This window comes from Kogia breviceps, chromosome 1 (genome assembly GCF_026419965.1).
Source record: "Kogia breviceps isolate mKogBre1 chromosome 1, mKogBre1 haplotype 1, whole genome shotgun sequence".
In the NCBI taxonomy this organism is placed as follows: domain Eukaryota; kingdom Metazoa; phylum Chordata; class Mammalia; order Artiodactyla; family Physeteridae; genus Kogia; species Kogia breviceps.
The window spans coordinates 27,161,031-27,180,016 of record NC_081310.1 but is presented as its reverse complement, the minus strand read 5'-3'; the positions used below and the strand labels follow the sequence as shown (position 1 = coordinate 27,180,016).

Sequence of the window (18,986 nt, the reverse complement as noted above, 5' to 3'; positions counted from 1 at the left end):
ACAGAACTACCATATGACCCAGCAATCCCACTACTGGGCATATACACTGAGAAAACCGTAATTCAGAAGGACACATGTACCCCAATGTTCACTGCAGCACTACTTACAATAGCCAGGACACGGAAACAACCTAAATGTCCAATGACAGAGGAATGGATAAAGAAGATGTGGTACATATACATCATGGACTATTACTCAACCATTAAAACGAACAAAATTGGGTCATTTGTAGAGATGTGGATGGACCTAGAGTCTGTCATACAGAGTGAAGTAAGCCAGAAAGAGATAAACAAATATCATATATTAACGCATATATATGGAACCTAGAAAAATGGTACAGATGAACCTATTTGCAGGGCAGGAATAGAGACTTAGACATAGAGAACAGACATGTGGACATCTGAGGGGGGAAGGGGAGGGTGGGACAAATTGGGAGACTAGGGTTTTTATTTTTAATTAATTTATTTTACTTCTGGCTGCATTGGGTCTCTGTTGCTGTGCATGGGCTTTCTCTAGTTGTGGTGAGCGGGGGCTACTCTTTGCTGTAGTGCGCAGGCTTCTCATTGTGGTGGCTTCTCTTGTTGTGGAGCACAGGCTCTAGGCACATGGCCTTCAGTTGCGGTGCACAGGCTCCAGGAGTTGCAGCGCACGGGCTCCAGTACTTGCGGCGTGCGGGCTCAGTAGTTGTGGCTCACTGGCTTAGTTGCTCCACAGCACATGGGATCTTCCCAAACCAGGGCTCGAACCCATGTCCCCTGCATTGGCAGGCAGATTCTTAACCACTGCACCACCAGGGAAGCCCAGGAGATTAGGTTTGACATAAATACACTACCATGTGTAAAATAAATAGCTAGTAGGAACCTACTATATATAGCACAGGGAGCTCAGCTTGGTGCTCTGTGACGACCTAGATGGGTGGGATGGGTGGGGGGTGGGAGGGAGGTCTAAGAGGGAGGGGATACAGGTATACATACAGCTGATTCACTTCATTGTACAGCAGAAACACAACATTGTAAAGCAATTATACTCCAATATTTTTTTAAAGGAAAAGAAAAAAAAGAAATAAGCAACAAGGATATATTGTACAGCACAGGGAAATATAGGCATTTGGAATAACTTTATTTTTTTATTTTTATTTTTTCATTTTATTTATTTATTTTTGGCTGCGTTGGGTCTTTGTTGCTGCGCACAGGCTTTCTCTAGTTGTGGCGAGCAGAGGCTACTCTTTGTTGTGGTGCGCAGGCTTCTCATCGCGGTGGCTTGTTGCAGAGCACGGGCTCTAGGTGCATGGGCTCAGTAGCTGTCGCGCACGGGCTTAGTTGCTCCATGGGATGTGGGATCTTCCCGGACCAGGGATCGAACCCTTGCCCCCTGCACTGGCAGGCAGATTCTTAACCTCTGCGCCACCAGGGAAGCCCCATTTGGAATAACTTTAAATGGAGTATAATCTGTAAAAATATTGAATCACTTACATATCTATATGTATTAATATCACATATACAGGCAGATTTTCCAAAGAAAGTTTGGTAGAAAGTAGTTTGGAACTCTGTTAAGGTACTGTATCAACCTAAAGAGGAAATATTTTTTAAATTCCATCTAATTCTACATTAGCACCTTGTTACTATAACAGTAGTAGCAATTTAGGACACTGTAAATGTTGATCACATTGTGAAGTAATATCAGTTGTATCCCTTCATTAAGATTTGGTAAATACAAGAAACCAGTTCCTACTCCACCATCAGGAAACCAGTGTGTTGACTCTGCTAGTTGCTATTGTTAATACTCTAACCATACACTCATGAAATGAATGGGAAGTAACCAAGAGATGGGTTTAGTGGCCACTGTAGCAGATACGGGTTAAAACTCCATTTTATCACCTGACTTTCATTAAGCCTCCACTCTGAATAAATGCATGATGTTCTGGTTTCCACAAATTAGAACTAACTCAAGACCAGTTCAGTAATCCCAAAATGTCTAGGAATTTACTTCCTTGTTGCATAATTGCTCTGGTAAACGGCCACAGGTTACTTTGGAGAAGATTAAGAGGAACATACATATTATACTTGCGATGTTAAGGCTCTGGATAGGCATTAAATTGGGCCTGGGAATTGGGTAAGGGATGGTGACTACAATATTGGCTCAAGTCAGATCTATAGTTTTCAGTTATTTATATCAAATAGAACCACTTTTGTCCTTTGGATCACACAATCAATTAGCCAAACCCAAAAAAAAACAAGACTATACTGACCACCCTGTTAGTCCTACTGCCTATTATAGTAACTGCACCACCTTTCTAGTCTAGCATTAAGGGAACTACTTGGTTTCTGACACACTGAAGTTTTGGCAATGGCCACTGCATCAAGGAGTCCATTTCAATGTATGCATCTCCCATTGGAATTCATGGCCTACAGACATACTATAAAGCTTCTCAAGGGTGTAGTTCTCTGCTCAGCAGTGTATTTCTCAATGCCTTGGTAAACAAGAGTGAATCAGGCCCTCAGGAGGGATATAGTGAGATTTGGTTGAGCAGATCATATTATAAATCCTCCCCAACATTCTTCTAAGTCTTTGATTTCCCTTCTCTACATTATATCAAGGAACTTCTAGCATCCTACTTTCAATTTAGATAAGCCATTGCTGAGTCAAAATAACAAGTAAACAGAACTATCCCCCAGCTGTTCAAGCTGACAAACTGAGCCTTAACCTTGGGTATAAATATACCCATATTGATAATTTAACCCAATTTAAAATTATATTCCTCCCTTCAGGAGCCAACTTACTCAATCCATTTCCCTGGTATTCTCCGCATATCAGTATATATGATTTAAAAAAAAATTCTTTCAGGTCACACTTTGTTTTTGTATGTCCTGGAGACAATGGGGGATTTTAAGGATAACAGAACATATACACTGCTTTTTCCCAGGTAACTAACCACTTGAAGTGAGGTTATTAAGCAGTCAGTCATACACCAAGGCAGCAAACATCTAAGGAGTCTCTTCCATTTTAAGTTAGGCTCAGTGGAGTTAAGGATTTAAGATGCTCATTAATCCAAATCTTTCCGAAACTCTTATTCCAATTCTGAGAATGCCAATCTTCCCTGCCCAGTGTTTCTACTCTCACTGAAGAGACCCAGCAAGATGGCAAATTCAGCCAATTTGCAGGATCAAACCGTCTTTTCCAACAATCCCAGCCTTAAAGTTACAAAGGAGGCTGGAAAAGTGGGCATCTCACAATGTTCATCTCCATACAGAGATTGACTCCCACACTCTTTTGGAAAGGGAAATCACAAGGCCCAGGAAGAATTTACAAACGCTGAACATCTAGAAAGAAAGACTGTCTACACTTGTCCATGCCGCTTTACAATCTCAGCCATGTTCCTTTTCTCTGTTGCCTCTCTTTCCCCACTCTGCAAAGAAACTCCTCTTCTAGCCCAAGGATCCTTTTCTGGCTCGGGGCGAGGGGGGGGAGATGATAAGACTATTAACTTTAGAATGTGAGTAAATTGTAAATGTGAGTTATCCCAAAACTGTAAACTTCTTCAACCTATTTTATGCAATTGAAGTTGACTGTGAAGAGAGAATTTTATTTTTTTATTATTTTTTTAATGTGCTGGGGTAGATTACTATATAATGGCCCCCAATGAATCACTTTTTTTTTTTTAAAGAGGTCTAGGGGGCTTGCCTCCATCCCAGCCCTTTTTAAAATATTTATTTATTTTATTTTTGGCCTGCATCGGGTCTTAGTTGCAGTATGTGGGATCTTTGTTGCAGCATGCAGGATTTTTCATCGTGGTGTGCGGGCTTCTCTCTAGTTGTGGTGTGCGGGCTCCAGAGCATACAGGCTCTTTGTTGTGGCACACGGGCTTCTCTCTAGTTGCCGCGCATGGGCTCTCTAGTTGTGGCATGTGGGCTCCAGAGCACATGGGCTCTGTAGTTGTGTGGGTTCCAGAGCATGTGGGTTCTGTAGTTTGCAGCACACAGCCTCTCTAGTTAAGGCGAGCAGGCTTAGTGTGCCCCGTGGCATGTGGGATCTTAGTTCCCCGACCAGGGATCAAACCCACGTCCCCTGTGTTGGCAGGTGGATTCTCAACCACTGGACCACCAGGGAAGTCCCTATGAAGAGAGAATTTTAGATCATATAGACCAGCTGTCCCCCACCTTTTTGGCACGAGGGACTAGCTTCGTGGAAGACAATTTTTCCACAGACTGGGGTCGGGGGGAGGGGGGGATGGTTTCGGGATGATTCAAGCACATTACATTTATTGTGCACTTTATTTCTATTATTATTACATTGTAATATATAATGAAATAATTATATAACTCACCATAATGCAGACTCAGTGGGAGCCCTGAGCTTGTTTTCACTTGCCACTCACTGATAGGGTTTTGATATGAGTCTGCAAGCAACTGATTTATTACAGTCTCTGCACAGTCAAACCTCTCTGCTGATGATGATCTGTATCTGCTGCCGCTCCCCAGCGCTAGCATCACCGCCTCAGCTCCACCTCCGATCATCAGGCATTATATTCTCATAAGGAGTGAGCAATCCAGATTCCTTGCATGAGCTGTTCACAGTAGGGTTCATGCTCCTATGAGAATGGAATGCCACCTCTGATCTGACAGGAGGCGGAGCTCAGGCAGTGATGCAAGCCATGGGGAAGGGCTGTAAATACAGATGAAGCTTTGCCTGCCGCTCATCTCCTGCTGTGCGGCCTGGTTTCTAACTGGTCCATGGCCCGGGGGTTGGGGACCCCAGATAGAGACCTGAGAATAAAACTGGCCAAGTAAAAACATTTCCTAGGAAGTGGCATGTTAATTTTAATAGCTTATATTTATGTGAGATTTAGCACTACACATCGTTGTCTTTACACAGATTATATCATATAAGCTTACAGCAAAGCTAAATGAGACTTATCCAATTCCACTCTAAAACTGGCAAATGAAAGAGCCAGGATCCAATCCCAGGCTGACTTCAGTACTCATGCTTTTAGCCACTTGGTGATCTACCTTTATTAAAGGAAATATAGACATACGTAAAGTTTAATTGTCAACTTTTGACTAAAGGCAGTTCCACAGAAACTTCTGGAACAGAATTATTACAAAACTATGGTTAACCACTGGCCTACTGAGCATCTTCCATATCTGAAACCGTCAACCATTCATTATACTTTGGACTCAACTGATAGCAAAATCATTGCAAACAACATTTTGAAGATAACAGGTAAACTTGCATTCAATTCCAGAGCTCCCTCAGTAATCTGTCACAACTTGAAAATCTCAATACATTTGATAAGAATCTATTAAGTGTGTGCTCAACCCTGTAAAGATTTTATTCCATACTTTCAAAGATAAAAGTTCATGTTTTAGAGATGGAAAGGACCATAGGCAACATCAACCCCTTCATCTTACAGAAGACACTGCTAACGGGGTAGAGGAACTAAGACACTTGGCCACTGTTATATCAGATTCAGGTACAGAAATGAGACCAGAAGGCAAATGTTTTTTTGGTTTTTTTTTTTTAGTTTTTACCAAAGTAGTACATATACATTATTTCACAAGTTAAATAAATTCTTAGAGGTGGAAGGAGTGGGCCAAAGATCCACTCCTTATTTCTACATAATATACCAACAGTCCTCTTATTTTCAATTTTGAATTTTCAATTCAATTTTAGGCACCACCTATTAAATTCCTATATACTAAATACTGTAGAAGATGAGGATATAATTTTCTTATACTACTTTTGAGATGACTGGTACTATTTTTTTTTTAACCTCTTTGAACATGTGCATGTGTTTTCTCCTTTCTGGATCTTTCAGAATCCTTTTATTACATGCTCCTGTCCTTGGTATGCAGCTTCTTTCTATTCTTTGTGCTAGGCACTCTTGGGGTCCTTTCAATCTGGAAACCCAGGTCCTTCACTTCTGAATCATTTTATTACGTTTTTTCTTCAATAATTTCCTCTCCATTTAACCTTTCCTCTCTTCCTAAAACTTTTTACAGTTAAATTTTGGGCCTTCTAGATAGAGTTTTTAAAACTTTTTTCTCTATTTTCCACTTTCTGTGAGATGCATCTGACTTGCATTCCAATACTTATGTTGGCCTTAAACATTTTTCCTATTGTATTTTATAATTTCCAAGTTCTTTTATTCTCGCATATTTCCTTTCAAAGATATTCCTTTTAATTTGTGAATGTAAGACTTTGAGATTTTTTTTTAAATAAATTTATTTATTTATTTTTGGCTGCGTTGGGTCATTGTTGCTGCACGAAGGCTTTCTCTAGTTGCAGTGAGTGGGGGCTACCCTTCGTTGTGGTGTGCAGGCTTCTCATTGCGGTGGCTTCTCTTGTTATGGAGCACGGACTCTAGGTATGCGATCTTCAGGAGTTGTGGCACACAGGCTCAGTAGTTGTGGCTCACGAGCTCTAGAGCACAGGTTCAGTAGTTGTGGCACACGGGCTTAGTTGCTCTGCGGCATGTGGGATCTTCCTGGACCAGGGCTCGAACCCGTGTCCCTGGTGGTGGTGGTCCCAGGTGGATTCTTAAACACTGTGCCACCAGGGAAGCCCCGAGTTTCTGAGATTTTTTAAGTTGGGTTTTTTTCTGCTTCCTGCATTATCTTTTTCATGTTTTCATCTTTTCATCTTTCATCAGTTTTGATCTGTTATAGTTTCAGCCTGTCTTTCATGTCAGAGGCTTTCCTCAAATGCCTGGTGACTTGAGCTAGCTTCTTACATTTCAGTGTGCAAAGGTCTATTCAAGTCTATTTACTGGTGCACCATACTTCAAGGTGACTGAGAAAGTGCAACTTTTTTGTCTGGGTTACCCTCAAATGTCGTTGTGGGTTTCTCCAAGAGGAATCCTCTAGTCTTCTACCTAGTGGTTATCAGAATGCCAACATTCTGGGGACTTTGTATGGGAAGGGAACAGGGTCATCTCACCATTCAGGATGGGGCCCCCTCTGCTATGCTTGGTGTCCCAAGTCTCACACAGCTCTGGCTCATATTTTATAGAGAACCAATCACCCTTCTCCTGATGGGACAATGGAAAGGCAGTCTTCTAGTGGTGAGGATGGTTTCTGTGGATCCAAATACTCCTTATACACACATTTAACCAATCCCATTTTCATGCTCATTTTGTACCCTTATCTTTTCCAGCAGTCCAAAGACTCCAATTCTTAAGGTTTTGGTGGACATTCCTGATCTTTCTTCATGCTGCTCTATCAGTTACCACTGACCATTCACCATCCATGTGAAAACATTCATCTTCCCAATGTGCTGACAGCTAACATCTGTCTCCAAAATCCTTATCTCTGACTGTTGAGTTTATTCATTTTTTTAAAAATGTATTCCTTTGGTATCATCTTAATGGAGTTTGGTTTAAACTAAGCAGTTTAAAATTTAATCCATTAACTAAACAGAAAAAGTACACTTTTAGAAAATAACTTTTACTTGCCAATTGGCAGTACTTCCAAAATATTTTTATTACTGGTCACCAAATGAATAAAATTTAGTCTAAGACTCCGGCCATCTTATGTTTTGCTAAAAGATTAATTTAGCATAATTTAGTAGTATGCTTTCATCTTTACCTTAGGAATTGCCTGCTAAATTGTATCTAGGTCAATAACAAGCATTAGCCACTGTTATGGGCTGAACTGTGCCCCCCCACCCTCCCCAATTCATACTTAAGTCCTAACACCCTGAGTACGTCAGAATGACTATATTTGGAGATAGCGTCTTTTAAGGGGTATAATTTAGATTCAATGAGGTCATTGGGGATGGGCCCTAATCTGGTATGACTGGTGTACTTATAAGAAATTAGGACACACATGCACAGAGGAAATACCACGTGATGACAAAAGGAGAAGATGTCATCTACAAACCAAGGAGAAAGGTCTCAGAAGAAACAATTCTGCCAACACCTTGATCTTGGAATTCGAACCTCCAGAACTGTGAGAAAATAAATTTCTGTTGTTTAAGCCATCTGTCTGTTCATTATGGCAGACCTAGCAAACTACAACAGCCACCTGAAGTGGAGACTGTTATTAAGGACTATACACAATGAAAGAATATCACTTGGGCTTCCCTGGTGGCGCAGTGGTTGAGAATCCGCCTGCCGATGCAGGGGACACAGGTTCGTGCCCCGGTCCGGGAGGATCCCACATGCCGCGGATGTGGCTGGGCCCGTGAGCCATGGCTGCTGAGCCTGCGCGTCCGGAGCCTGTGCTCCGCAACGGGAGAGACCATGGCAGTGAGAGGCCCGCCTACCACAAAAAAAAAAAAAAAGAATATCACTTAAGATTTTGAGGAGCTCATTTGAAAGAAATTTGGTATAACTTATGAACACTGAAGAGAGCTCTTCAATTACATTCTGCTAAAGTAATCACAGATTAGCTACACAACTCATTTATTTATTAAATCAATTCCTAATTAAATAAAATTACAAAAGGAAGCTTGTGGTTTCTAGCTGTAAACTTTCACATGCATAGCAGCTACAGGAGAATTTCTGTAACAGTAATAAAATGTATAGCCATATTCAAAAAGGTCACAGTTTTATACCAAATAAATCATCTGTGATAAGAAAACATGCTGTTTGTAAGCATCAGAATGCATCATTAAATGTTTAAGCTGGAAGCAACCTTAGACACCATGTAAGATACATCTCTAATTTAACTGGGCCCAAAAGGCTAGTAGGGTTAGACTAAGAGTATGCTGAATGGCACAGAAAGTTGTATCTGTAACTGAAGACCCATTTGTCTTCTATAAAGGGAGTCATTTAAAAAAATAACAATCTTACTGAGATATAAGACACTTACCATAAGATGCACCCTTTTAAAGTATTATTTAAGGAACTGTTTCGGGGAGGTTTAAATATTCAGAGTTGTACAAGCATCACCAACTTTAGAATTACTCATTTTCATTCCCCCAAGAAGAAACCCCATAGCCATAATCTTCAATCCTTCTCCAGCCCTTAGCAATGACTAATCTATTTTCTATCTGCCTATTCTGGGAAAATACTACTCCATCTTCCTAGAATCAGATGTCCTATATTAATCATTTTATATGTTGTTGGATTTGGCATGCTAGTAGGGCTTTTTGTTGTTGTTGTTTGAGATTCATGTCTGTATTCATAAGAAACACTGATCTGTAGTTTTCTTTTCTTGTGATGCCTTTGGTTTTGGTACCAGAGTAAATACTAGCCTCACAGAATGAGTTAGAAAGTATAATCTATTTTTTGCGAGAATTTACAAAGGACTGGTTTTAGTTCTGTAAACATTTGGTAGAATTCACCAGTGTAGTCATTTGGGTCTGGGCATTTTTCTCTGTGGGATGTTATTTTTTTGTTTGTTTGTTTTTGTAACTAATTCAAACTATTATAAATCTATTCAGATTTTCAATTTGTTCTTGAGCCAGTTTCAGAGTTTGTGCCTTTATAGGAATTTGTCCATTTGATCTAGGTTACCTAATTTGTTGGCATACAACTGTTCATACTATTCCCTTATAATCATTTTTCTTTCTATAAGGTCAGTAGCTGATATCCTTCATTGCTGATTTTAGTAATCTGAGTCTTCTCAACAGGTTTGTCAATTTTGTTGATGTTTTCAAAGAACCATCTTTTACTTTTTTGTCTTCCTATGACCTATTTCAGTTATTTCTGCTTCAATGTTTCCCCACACCCCAATATGCTTGTTTTGCGGTTAGTTTGCTCTTTACAGTCTTAAGATGGAAGGTTAGGTTATCAGTTTGAGATTTCCTTTGTTAATATCTACACCTGTAATTTTCCCTCTAAACACAGCATCCTATAAGTTCTACTATGTTGTGTCTTCATTTTCATTCACTTCAAAATATTTTCCAATTTGCTTTTTGATATTTCCTCCGAACCTTTTTAAGTATTGGTTAATTTCCACAAATTTATGAATTAACGAAATTTCCTTCTGCTATTGAATTCTAATTTCATTTCATTGTAGCCAAACTCCATAAACTGAATAATTTGTTCTTTTAATTTACTGAGGCTTGTTTTATGATCTAGCTTATCACCAACACTGGAGAACATTCTATGTCCACTTGAGAATATGTATTCTACTATTGTTGGGTAAAGTTTTCTCTTGCTATGTTAGGTCTAGTTGGTTTACTGTACTGTTCAAGTCTATTTCCTTGTTGATCTTCTACCAAGTTAAACTGTCCACTATGAAACCAGGGTGTTGACTTCAACTATTATTGTTGAATTGTCTATTTCTCCCTTCAATGATGCTGGTTTCTCCCTCATCTGGGAATGTATTTTAGGGTCCTGTTGTTTGGTGGACACATATTTACAACTGTTACATTTTCCTGAAGACTGGCTCTTTTTTTTGTTGTTTTTTTGGGGGTTTTTTTGCGGTACACGGTCCTCTCACTGTTGTGGCCTCTCCCGTTGCCGAGCACAGGCTCCAGACGCGCAGGCTCAGCAGCCATGGCTCACGGGCCCAGCCGCTCCGCGGCATGTGGGATCCTCCTGGACCGGGGCACAAATCCGTCTCCCCTGCATCGGCAGGCGGACTCTCAACCATTGCGCCACCAGGGAAGCCCAGGTCTCTTTTTAAAAATAAATTTATTTCTTTATTTTTGGCTGTGTTGGGTCTTCGTTGCTGAGCTTTCTCTAGTTGCGGGGAGCGAGGGCTGCTCTGTGTTGCGGTGCGCGGGCTTCTCATTGGGTGGCTTCTCTTGCTGCAGAGCATGGGCTCTAGGTGCGCGGGCTTCAGTAGTCGTGGCACAGGAGTTGTGTCTTGCGGGCTCTAGAGCACAGGCTCAGTAGCTATGGTGCACAGGCTTTGCTGCTCCGCGGCATGTAGGATCTTCCCAGACCAGGGCTCGAACCCATGTCCCATGCATTGGCAGGCAGATTCTTAACCACTGTGCTACCAGAAAAGCCCAAGGTCTCTTTTGTCTAAAATTAGTATAGTTCTTTAGGTTCTTTTGGTTACTGTTGATGTTTTCCACCCTTTTACTTTCAACCAATCTGTTTCTTTGAAACTAAACATGTCTCTTGTGGACAGCATATAGTTGCATGTTTTTAATCCATTCTGCCAACTGCCTTTTACTGGACTGTTTCGTCCATTCACATCCAATGTAATTCATGGTAACAGGATTTGTATCTGCCAGTTTGCTTATCGTTTTCTCTGTTATGTCTTATTTCTCTATTCCTTTATTACAGCCTTCTTTTGTGTTAAATGTTAATTTCTTATATACCATTTTAATTCCTTTTACTTTGGAGTTATTGTTTTAGTGGTTGTGCTAGGGATGATAACATCTTAATTTAAAATAATCTGACTGCAGATTAACACCAATTTAATTTCCATAGTCTATAAAACCTTTGCTCCAATATAGCTCTTCCCTCCTTGATGTTTTATGCTATTGCCATACAAATTACATCTATACACATTATAACCCATTCAACAGTCTCATATTTATTACTGTATGTGATTTTCTTTTATTTTATTTATTTATTTATTTTTTGTGGTACGCGGGCCTCTCACTGTTGTGGCCTCTCCCGTTGCGGAGCACAGGCTCTGGACGCGCAGGCTCAGCGGCCATGGCTCACGGGGCCAGCCGCTCTGCGGTATGTGAGATCTTCCCAGACTGGGGCACGAACCCGTGTCCCCTGCATCGGCAGGCGGACTCTCAACCACTGCGCCACCAGGGAAGCCCGTGATTTTCTTTTAAATCAGAAGACTTACAAATAAAAAGTACTATTGCAGACTGAATGTCTCTTCCCCAAACCCATTATGTAATGGTAGCTGGAGGTTGGGCCTACGGGAGGTATTTAAGTTCAGATGAGGTCATGAGAGTGGGGCCCCCATTATGGGACTAGTGTCCTTATAAGAAGAGAAAGAAACGAGAGCTCTCTCTACCATGTGGGGAAACAGTGATAAAGCAGCTGTCTACAAGCCAGGAAGAGGGCCCTCACCAGGAACTGAAACTACCCATACCTCAATCTTGGAGTTCCCAGCCTCCAGAGCTATGAGAAACAAATGTATGCTGTTTAAGCCATCCAGTCTATGGTATTTTGTTAGAGCAGCCCAAGTTAATACAAATATACTGTCCTTTATGTTTAATTATGTAGTTAACTTTACCAGTGCTACTTATTTGTGTGGATTCAACTTACTATCTAATGACCTTTCATTTCTGCCTAAAGGATTCTTTAGTATTTCTTGTAAGGCAGGCAGGTCTGCTAGTGACAAATTTGTTCTGTTTTTATGTGTGAACATCTTAATTTCTTTCATTTTTGAGGAATAATTTTGTGGCATACAGAATTCTAGGTGGACTGTCTTTTTCTTTCGATGCTTTTTTTATGTCCTTCACTACTCTCCTGGCCTCCATGATTTCCCATGAGAAGTGAGCTGTAAATCTTACTAAAGATACGTTGTATGCGATCACTTTTCTCTTGCTGCTTCTGAAAGTCTGTCTTATTTAGCATTAGTTAAGCTTCTGAGGTGTGCGGATTCTTTTTTCATAGAATTCTGAAGTTTTGGACAATTATTTCTTCAAATACACTTTGTGCCCCTTTCTCTCCTCTCCTTCTAGGACCCCCATTACGCTAATATACTGGACAGTGTCCCACAGATCTCTGCAGCTTTTTTCCCCTTCATTCCTTTTTTTTTTAATTTAATTTTTATTTTATATTGGGGTATAGTTGATTTACAATGTTGTGTTACTTTCTACTCCTTTCCTTTTTTTCTGAGAGGACACTCTCAATTGATACCTCTTGACACCTCTGTTCAAGTTTGTTGAATATTTCTACGATTTCAAGTCTTCTTTTGAGGCTCTCTACTGAATTCATTTCACTTGTTATATTTTTCCAATACAGGAATTCTATTTGGTTCTTTTATCATAATTTCTCTTTACTGGCATCCTCTATTTAGTGAAAGATTATCCTAAAATTTAGCTTTTAAGATATAGTTTCTTTTAGTTCTTTGAACATGCTTTTAAAAGCTAACAAAGTTTTTGCTTAATAAGTCAAACATCTGGGCTTCCTCGCAGACACTTTGTTTTTTTGCATGTCTTGTAAATTATTGTTGAGACTAGATGTTTAATATAATGTTTAATATAATGGCAACTATGAACAACAGAATCCCTTCCCTCCCCAGGGTTTTTTGTGTTTTCTGTTTGTTAGTGAATTTCTTGGACTAATTCTGTAAAGTCTGCATTCTTTGCTGAGTGTGACCACTATATTCTGGTTTGTTAGCTTAGAAGTCAGCTAATGATTGGACAGAAATCTCCTTAAATGCCTTCAAACAATAACTCTCCTAGCATTGAAGAAGTGCTCTGTGAATGTGTTGGGATAGGCCTTCAACACTCCAACACGCGGTTTACAACTCTGTCCTAGCCTTCACTTCCTACTTGCAGAGCCACAAGTTCTGTCACAGGTGAGAATGGTGCCTTCATTTTTCTCTTGGGCATGCATACAGCCTTGCGCATGTGGCCTTCTAGATTCCCAGGAATATGCTGGAGTTTTTCAAAGTCCTCTAAAGATAGGTCATTCCTCAGCTTTTCCTTTTGTTTTTTGGTCAGTGTCTTTTTAGCCCCAATTGTTATCACTGCCTCAGGCAGCTTCTATGGTAAACAACTGCAGCTGCTTTTCACAAACAGGCTGAAGACAGAGCTGTTTGGACACAGTGAGTGGAGTCAGGTTAAATAAAGACAAGCTCTGAGAATAGAGCTTTTCAGTGAGGTACCAGACAGGTCAAATAGCGACAGTTCTCTGGGGTGGGCTTTTTGGTTAGTTTCAAGTCCCCTCCGGTGGCAACTAGGCTGCTGGTTTTAACAGCTACCATAGTTGCAAGGCTACTTGTTTTCAAGGCTACCCTGGAACTAGGGAAAGATAGACAGGGCAATATAAAATGTTACAAACCAACGTGCTCATTGCGGGTGGGTGCTGGAGAAATGAAAAAAGAACTGCCTAAGGTCAAATGATGACCTTGGCATCACCTGCCCAAGGCTAGTGATGCATAGAATTTAAATCCAGGCAGATTGCATTGGAATTTTGGAATTTAAATCCAGACTCTAAAGCAGGGTTCTTAAGCAGTATAACACATACATACATACACACACACACACACACACACACACACACACACACATTACAAAATATATTATTACAGTTTCTGTTGAATAAGTGCTTTTTAGACTATTGGCAGCCTTTAGTTAATTTTTAGAGTTCTGACAAAGTTGATTTTGACAACTTTTAGTGTTCTCATTGCTTTTATGGAACATCAGATTTTCAGAGGTCCTTACTCCATTAAGTTCTCAAAGAAGCCATTTTTATAATTACAACAATGGAACACTAATTACTATTCCTTTCTAATAATCATATTTCTAACACTTAGAAAAACCACATATTTCTAACTAGAAATGTGATGGGAATTCAAAAGAGACACCTCTTCTCATCTGGAATTTTAATTATTTCTTGTTTAGTTGTCCAAGTCAGAATACTAAGGCTCAATTTTCTTAAATGTAGCAGTGAAATATTGTCTTCCCCAGCATTAAGATTTAAAATAACATATAACATAAAACTAATTACAAAGCTACAATAGTCAAAACTGACTGGTACTGGCAAAAGAACAGTCATACAGACCAATGGAATATGACCTCAGAAATAAACCATTATATATAAGGTCAATTAATTTTCATCAATTGAAAATTAATTAATTAAGGCTGCCAGGACCATTCAATGGAGAAAGGACAGTCTTTTCAACACATGTTGCTGGGGAAACTGGATATCCAAATGCAAACAAAGGTGAATCCTTACCTTTTGCCATATATAAAACTCAAAATGGATAAAAGATCTAAACTCCTGGAGGAAAATCTTCGTGATACTGGATTTGGCAATGCCTTCTTGGATATGACACCAAAAGAACAGGCAACAGAAAGAAAAACTGGACTTCATCAAAATTAAAAACTTTGGTACATCAAAGGACACTACTGAAAGAGTGAAAGTGCAACCCACAGAACAGGAGAAAATATTTGTAAATCATATATCTGATGACAGATTAATATCCAGAATATATCAAGAACTCCTACAACACACACAGAAAAACAACCCAATTAAAAATGGGCAAAAGACTTAAATAGACATTTCTCCACAGAAGATATATACAAATGGCTAATAAGCACATGAAAAGATGCTTAGCATCACAAGCCATTAGGGAAATGCAACCAAAACCACAATGAAATAACACTTTACATCCATCACAACAGCTATTAAAAACAATAACAAAAATAACAAGTGTTAGTTAGAATGTGGAGAAAGTGGAATCCTTCTACATTGCTGGAGGAATTGCAAAATGGTGCAGCCACTGTGGAAAAGTTTGCAGTTCCTCAAAAAATTAAATATAGAATTACCATGTGATTCAACAACTTCACTCCCAGGTATATACCCAAAATAATTTAAAGCAGGGACTCACACAGATACTTGTACAAAAATGGTCATAGCAGCATTATTCACAACAGCAAAAAGTGTCCAGCAATCTAAGGGCCCATCAACAGATGAATGGATAAACAAAACGTGGTATATTCATACAGTGGAATATTATTCAGCCATAAAAAGGAATAAAATTCTGATACATGCTACAACATGGATGAATCTTAAAACCATTATGCTATGAGAAATAAAACACAAAGGACAAATACTGCATGATTCCACATAAGCTGCCTAGAATAGTCAAAGTCAAAGAGAGAAAGTAGAACAGAGTTTACCAGGAGCTGGGGGTAGGAGTGGTAATGTGCAAGTATCATTTAACAGGTACAGAGTTTCTGACTGGGATAATAGTTCTGGAAATAGATAGTGGTGATGGTTATACAACATTGTGAATGTATCTTAATGTCACTGAATTAACTGTATGGTTAAATGATAAATTAGGTTATATATATATATTTTACCATAATAAATTTTTAAATAATGTATTATCCAAAGGTCCTATTTAGTGAGCCTTTTGTTCCTCAGGTGAGACGGTGGTTATAGAAGTTACTTAGATAATAAATACTTTATGAAATGACTGGTAGTTAATAGTGAATAGTACCCACCCTCCAAAACACACACACATACACATACATACACACACACGACACTACACACGCAATGCTCTTATCAAATACCTATAATTATATTTTTCAAAGGATTACACATCCAATAAATTCACTAATGATGCAAAGAATTTACATCCTCCCATACTGACAGATAAAAACACATACATTCTCTAAGCACAAAGCTTATATTCACAAATAACTTTTTGCTTAAAGACAAATTTCAATTAATAATCACAATGGGAATTTAGTTATTTAATGCAACCACTAACCTAATGTCACCAATAAAATCTAAGCAGTTATATCACAAAACCAGGGTTATATTCAGTGGACATGCATTAATAATCTATACAATTTAACATTATACCAGAAAAGGAACTGAATACAAAATTTCCCTTGATTTTTGGTGGTTTTCAAATTTCATGGCACAGATTCCCAAGGTAAAAACAGATTTTAAGTATTTTCGATAAAATGGTAAAAAATTGAATAAGCCTTTTAATTTTCATATTGGGGTGAAGATTTAAAACATCAAGCTGGCCCCAATCTGTCAAAAATGACAGGTAAATATTTACAATGACTAGACAGGCTTTAGTTGCAATGGTATTGGAAGATGACTCTCCCCTGGCAAAAACATTTATGGTTAATTCTCAATGCAAACATGTTTTTGTAAATACTGTGATAATATAAACTTGGAAACATACCTGGAATCAGGACCGGGACGAAAAATAAAATGCAAGTCAATCTTATTTCTGACCTGTAATCATAAAGCCTTTTGGCTCTAAACACCAAACACTGTCCTTCAATATAAAACTAAATTAAGAAGAGTAGAACAACTTTACCATGCTGGCTGACATTCTTCTACAGAATTATCTTTCACTACACATCAAGGCAGGGCTCAAGCTCCATTAACTTGCTTCTCTAGAAAGAGTATAATTAGCAGAGCACCAAATTTATAAACTGATATGGCAACCCAAAATGCTAAACACACTTTTCAAACAGAAGCAAATTTTTCCCCATTGTTACTTCTATGTACCATGTGATTTTTGAAACTTATGTGGCTACCAATAAGAAAAGAATTAGGGAAGCTTTGAACATATCTTGTACTTTTCATCAAGGCTAAAGTGCAAAATATCTCCATGTCTCTGGTATTTTAATAGGAAAAAACATAACACATAATAAAGGAACTGAGGTGACAGTGAACTAATGCAAAAAAAGACTTCTTTAAATATACACTTGAAGACTACATAAGACCAATTTAATTTTTCTTTCTTCAATGAAATCTGTGAATGAACCAAGTTCTCACAGAACCTGAGATCTTGTTTGGTTCTCTTTCCCAGGATCAGAAATTCCAAAATTAGAGAGAAAAAAAATGGAAGAAAATAACATTGCATGACAATGGACACTAAGTTCATAAAGAACTTTTTTTTAAAATGAGATACTATGGAAGAAAACACCATGAAAATAATCCTATGAGAATTGTTTTTTACACACAGTAAATTTGAGCCTTGGTCTTCATGAAGATACTACAGCTTATATAGAAAACTATAAATATACAAGACTCCAGGAAAAAAAGTCAAAATACATATTATTTAACATTCTGTAGGCCTAAAAAACTTTTGAGGGGAGGGGAAAGGACGGCCAACTGAATCTTCACTTAAGAATACAGAACTATGAAAAATTCCTGGGTCAAAAGCTCCAAGATGCTCCAAATGGAACCACACTTTGTGAAAACATACAACCTAGATATAATTTTAAAAGGAAAGAAAAAGTACTGAATAACTGCAGTCCCTTCCAAAAGAGGATATCTTAAATTAAGGGGAAAAGATTCTAATAGTGTAAACGAGTCTGGCTCAGAAAGAAAACTGAACAACATATCCAATGTTCTGTCCATAAAAGTAATGACGGTACATCTTTAATATTAAAGAAATAGGCTATAAAAAAGTTCATTCTCAGAATTGGTTTTAGTAAAAGCTCATTTGTGCTCCTTTGTGGGTGCATAATAAAGTTCCATGGGTTTGTTCACCTTCCAGTATTTCTCACTGACCAATTCCAAAGAAAAAGAGCCATTTAACACCTAAAATAAAAACAAAAACAAAAACAAAAAAAAAAAAAGAAAGAATTATGAAAACTGCTCAAAGCACAAAATTGTGAGATGGAACAAACATAAAGTCCATCTTAGCACAACATTGTAAAACAACTATACCCCAATTTAAAAACAAGTCCATCTTAAAAAAAATCTTAAGATAAACTTGTCACTTATACTATTCATAAAAGAACAAAGAATGTCATCAAGTTAACTACCTGTTGCAATTTCTCCTTCTTCCAGGGTCTGTACCATTTTATTAGGCCCCACCCCAAAACCTGCCACTCTCAGATGATCAATGTACTCCCAATTTCAACAGCCTATTATTTTAAATACTTACAGTGAACTGGCCACTGGCTGTTGCTATGTAAATGGTATACTGCTTCTCACTGGCTGTATCAAGGTTCATCTGGTTTGATTCTCCTTTGCTTCGAAGTTCTTCTAAAGCTAACCTCACAGCCAGATACTTGGATAAGTGATCAACAGTGGCATTACCTGAAGTCTTTATGTATCTGGAAAAATAAATCATTAAAACCTTAAAATCTTGATTAGTGATAAAATATACATAAATTATAAAACTAATACATTTCTAAAAAGGTATATAAAATGTAAAATGTCTCAATTATTGACAAAATAATATCAGAAATTTATTCCTCTATTATCTAAAAATTTCTTATCGAAAAGGTACAGAAATGGGAAAAGTACAAGCTCACTATCTACCAGGCCATGAAAGCTCTACCTACCTTACCATCCATAAAATATGACATAAAATGACAAAAATCAAATAGAAATAACACTGTACTGAGAGGAAAAAAAAGAACATACCCCTCAACCCCAATGATCAGAGTTT

The 18,986-nt window shown here is 38.4% G+C and overlaps 1 protein-coding gene across 4 annotated transcripts in view; it reads right to left on the bottom strand.

The window, feature by feature from the left end:
• Positions 1 to 1,161: 1,161 nt before the first annotated feature.
• RNF2 (ring finger protein 2) overlaps positions 1,162 to 18,986 on the bottom strand; it is a 71,303-nt gene continuing 53,478 nt past the window's right edge. For 2 of the 4 annotated variants that reach the window (XM_059072994.2, XM_067029465.1), the window contains exons 6-7: positions 18,477 to 18,648; positions 17,935 to 18,127 (exon numbers count right to left, since the gene is read on the bottom strand). In XM_059072994.2, coding sequence (XP_058928977.1) covers positions 18,026 to 18,127; positions 18,477 to 18,648 — 274 coding nt within the window. In that variant the 3' untranslated portion in view covers positions 17,935 to 18,025. Of the gene's footprint in view, positions 1,449 to 16,116; positions 16,972 to 17,934; positions 18,128 to 18,476; positions 18,649 to 18,986 lie in introns of those variants that run through there. The other 2 variants (XM_067029468.1, XM_067029476.1) reach the window with 2 other exon arrangements.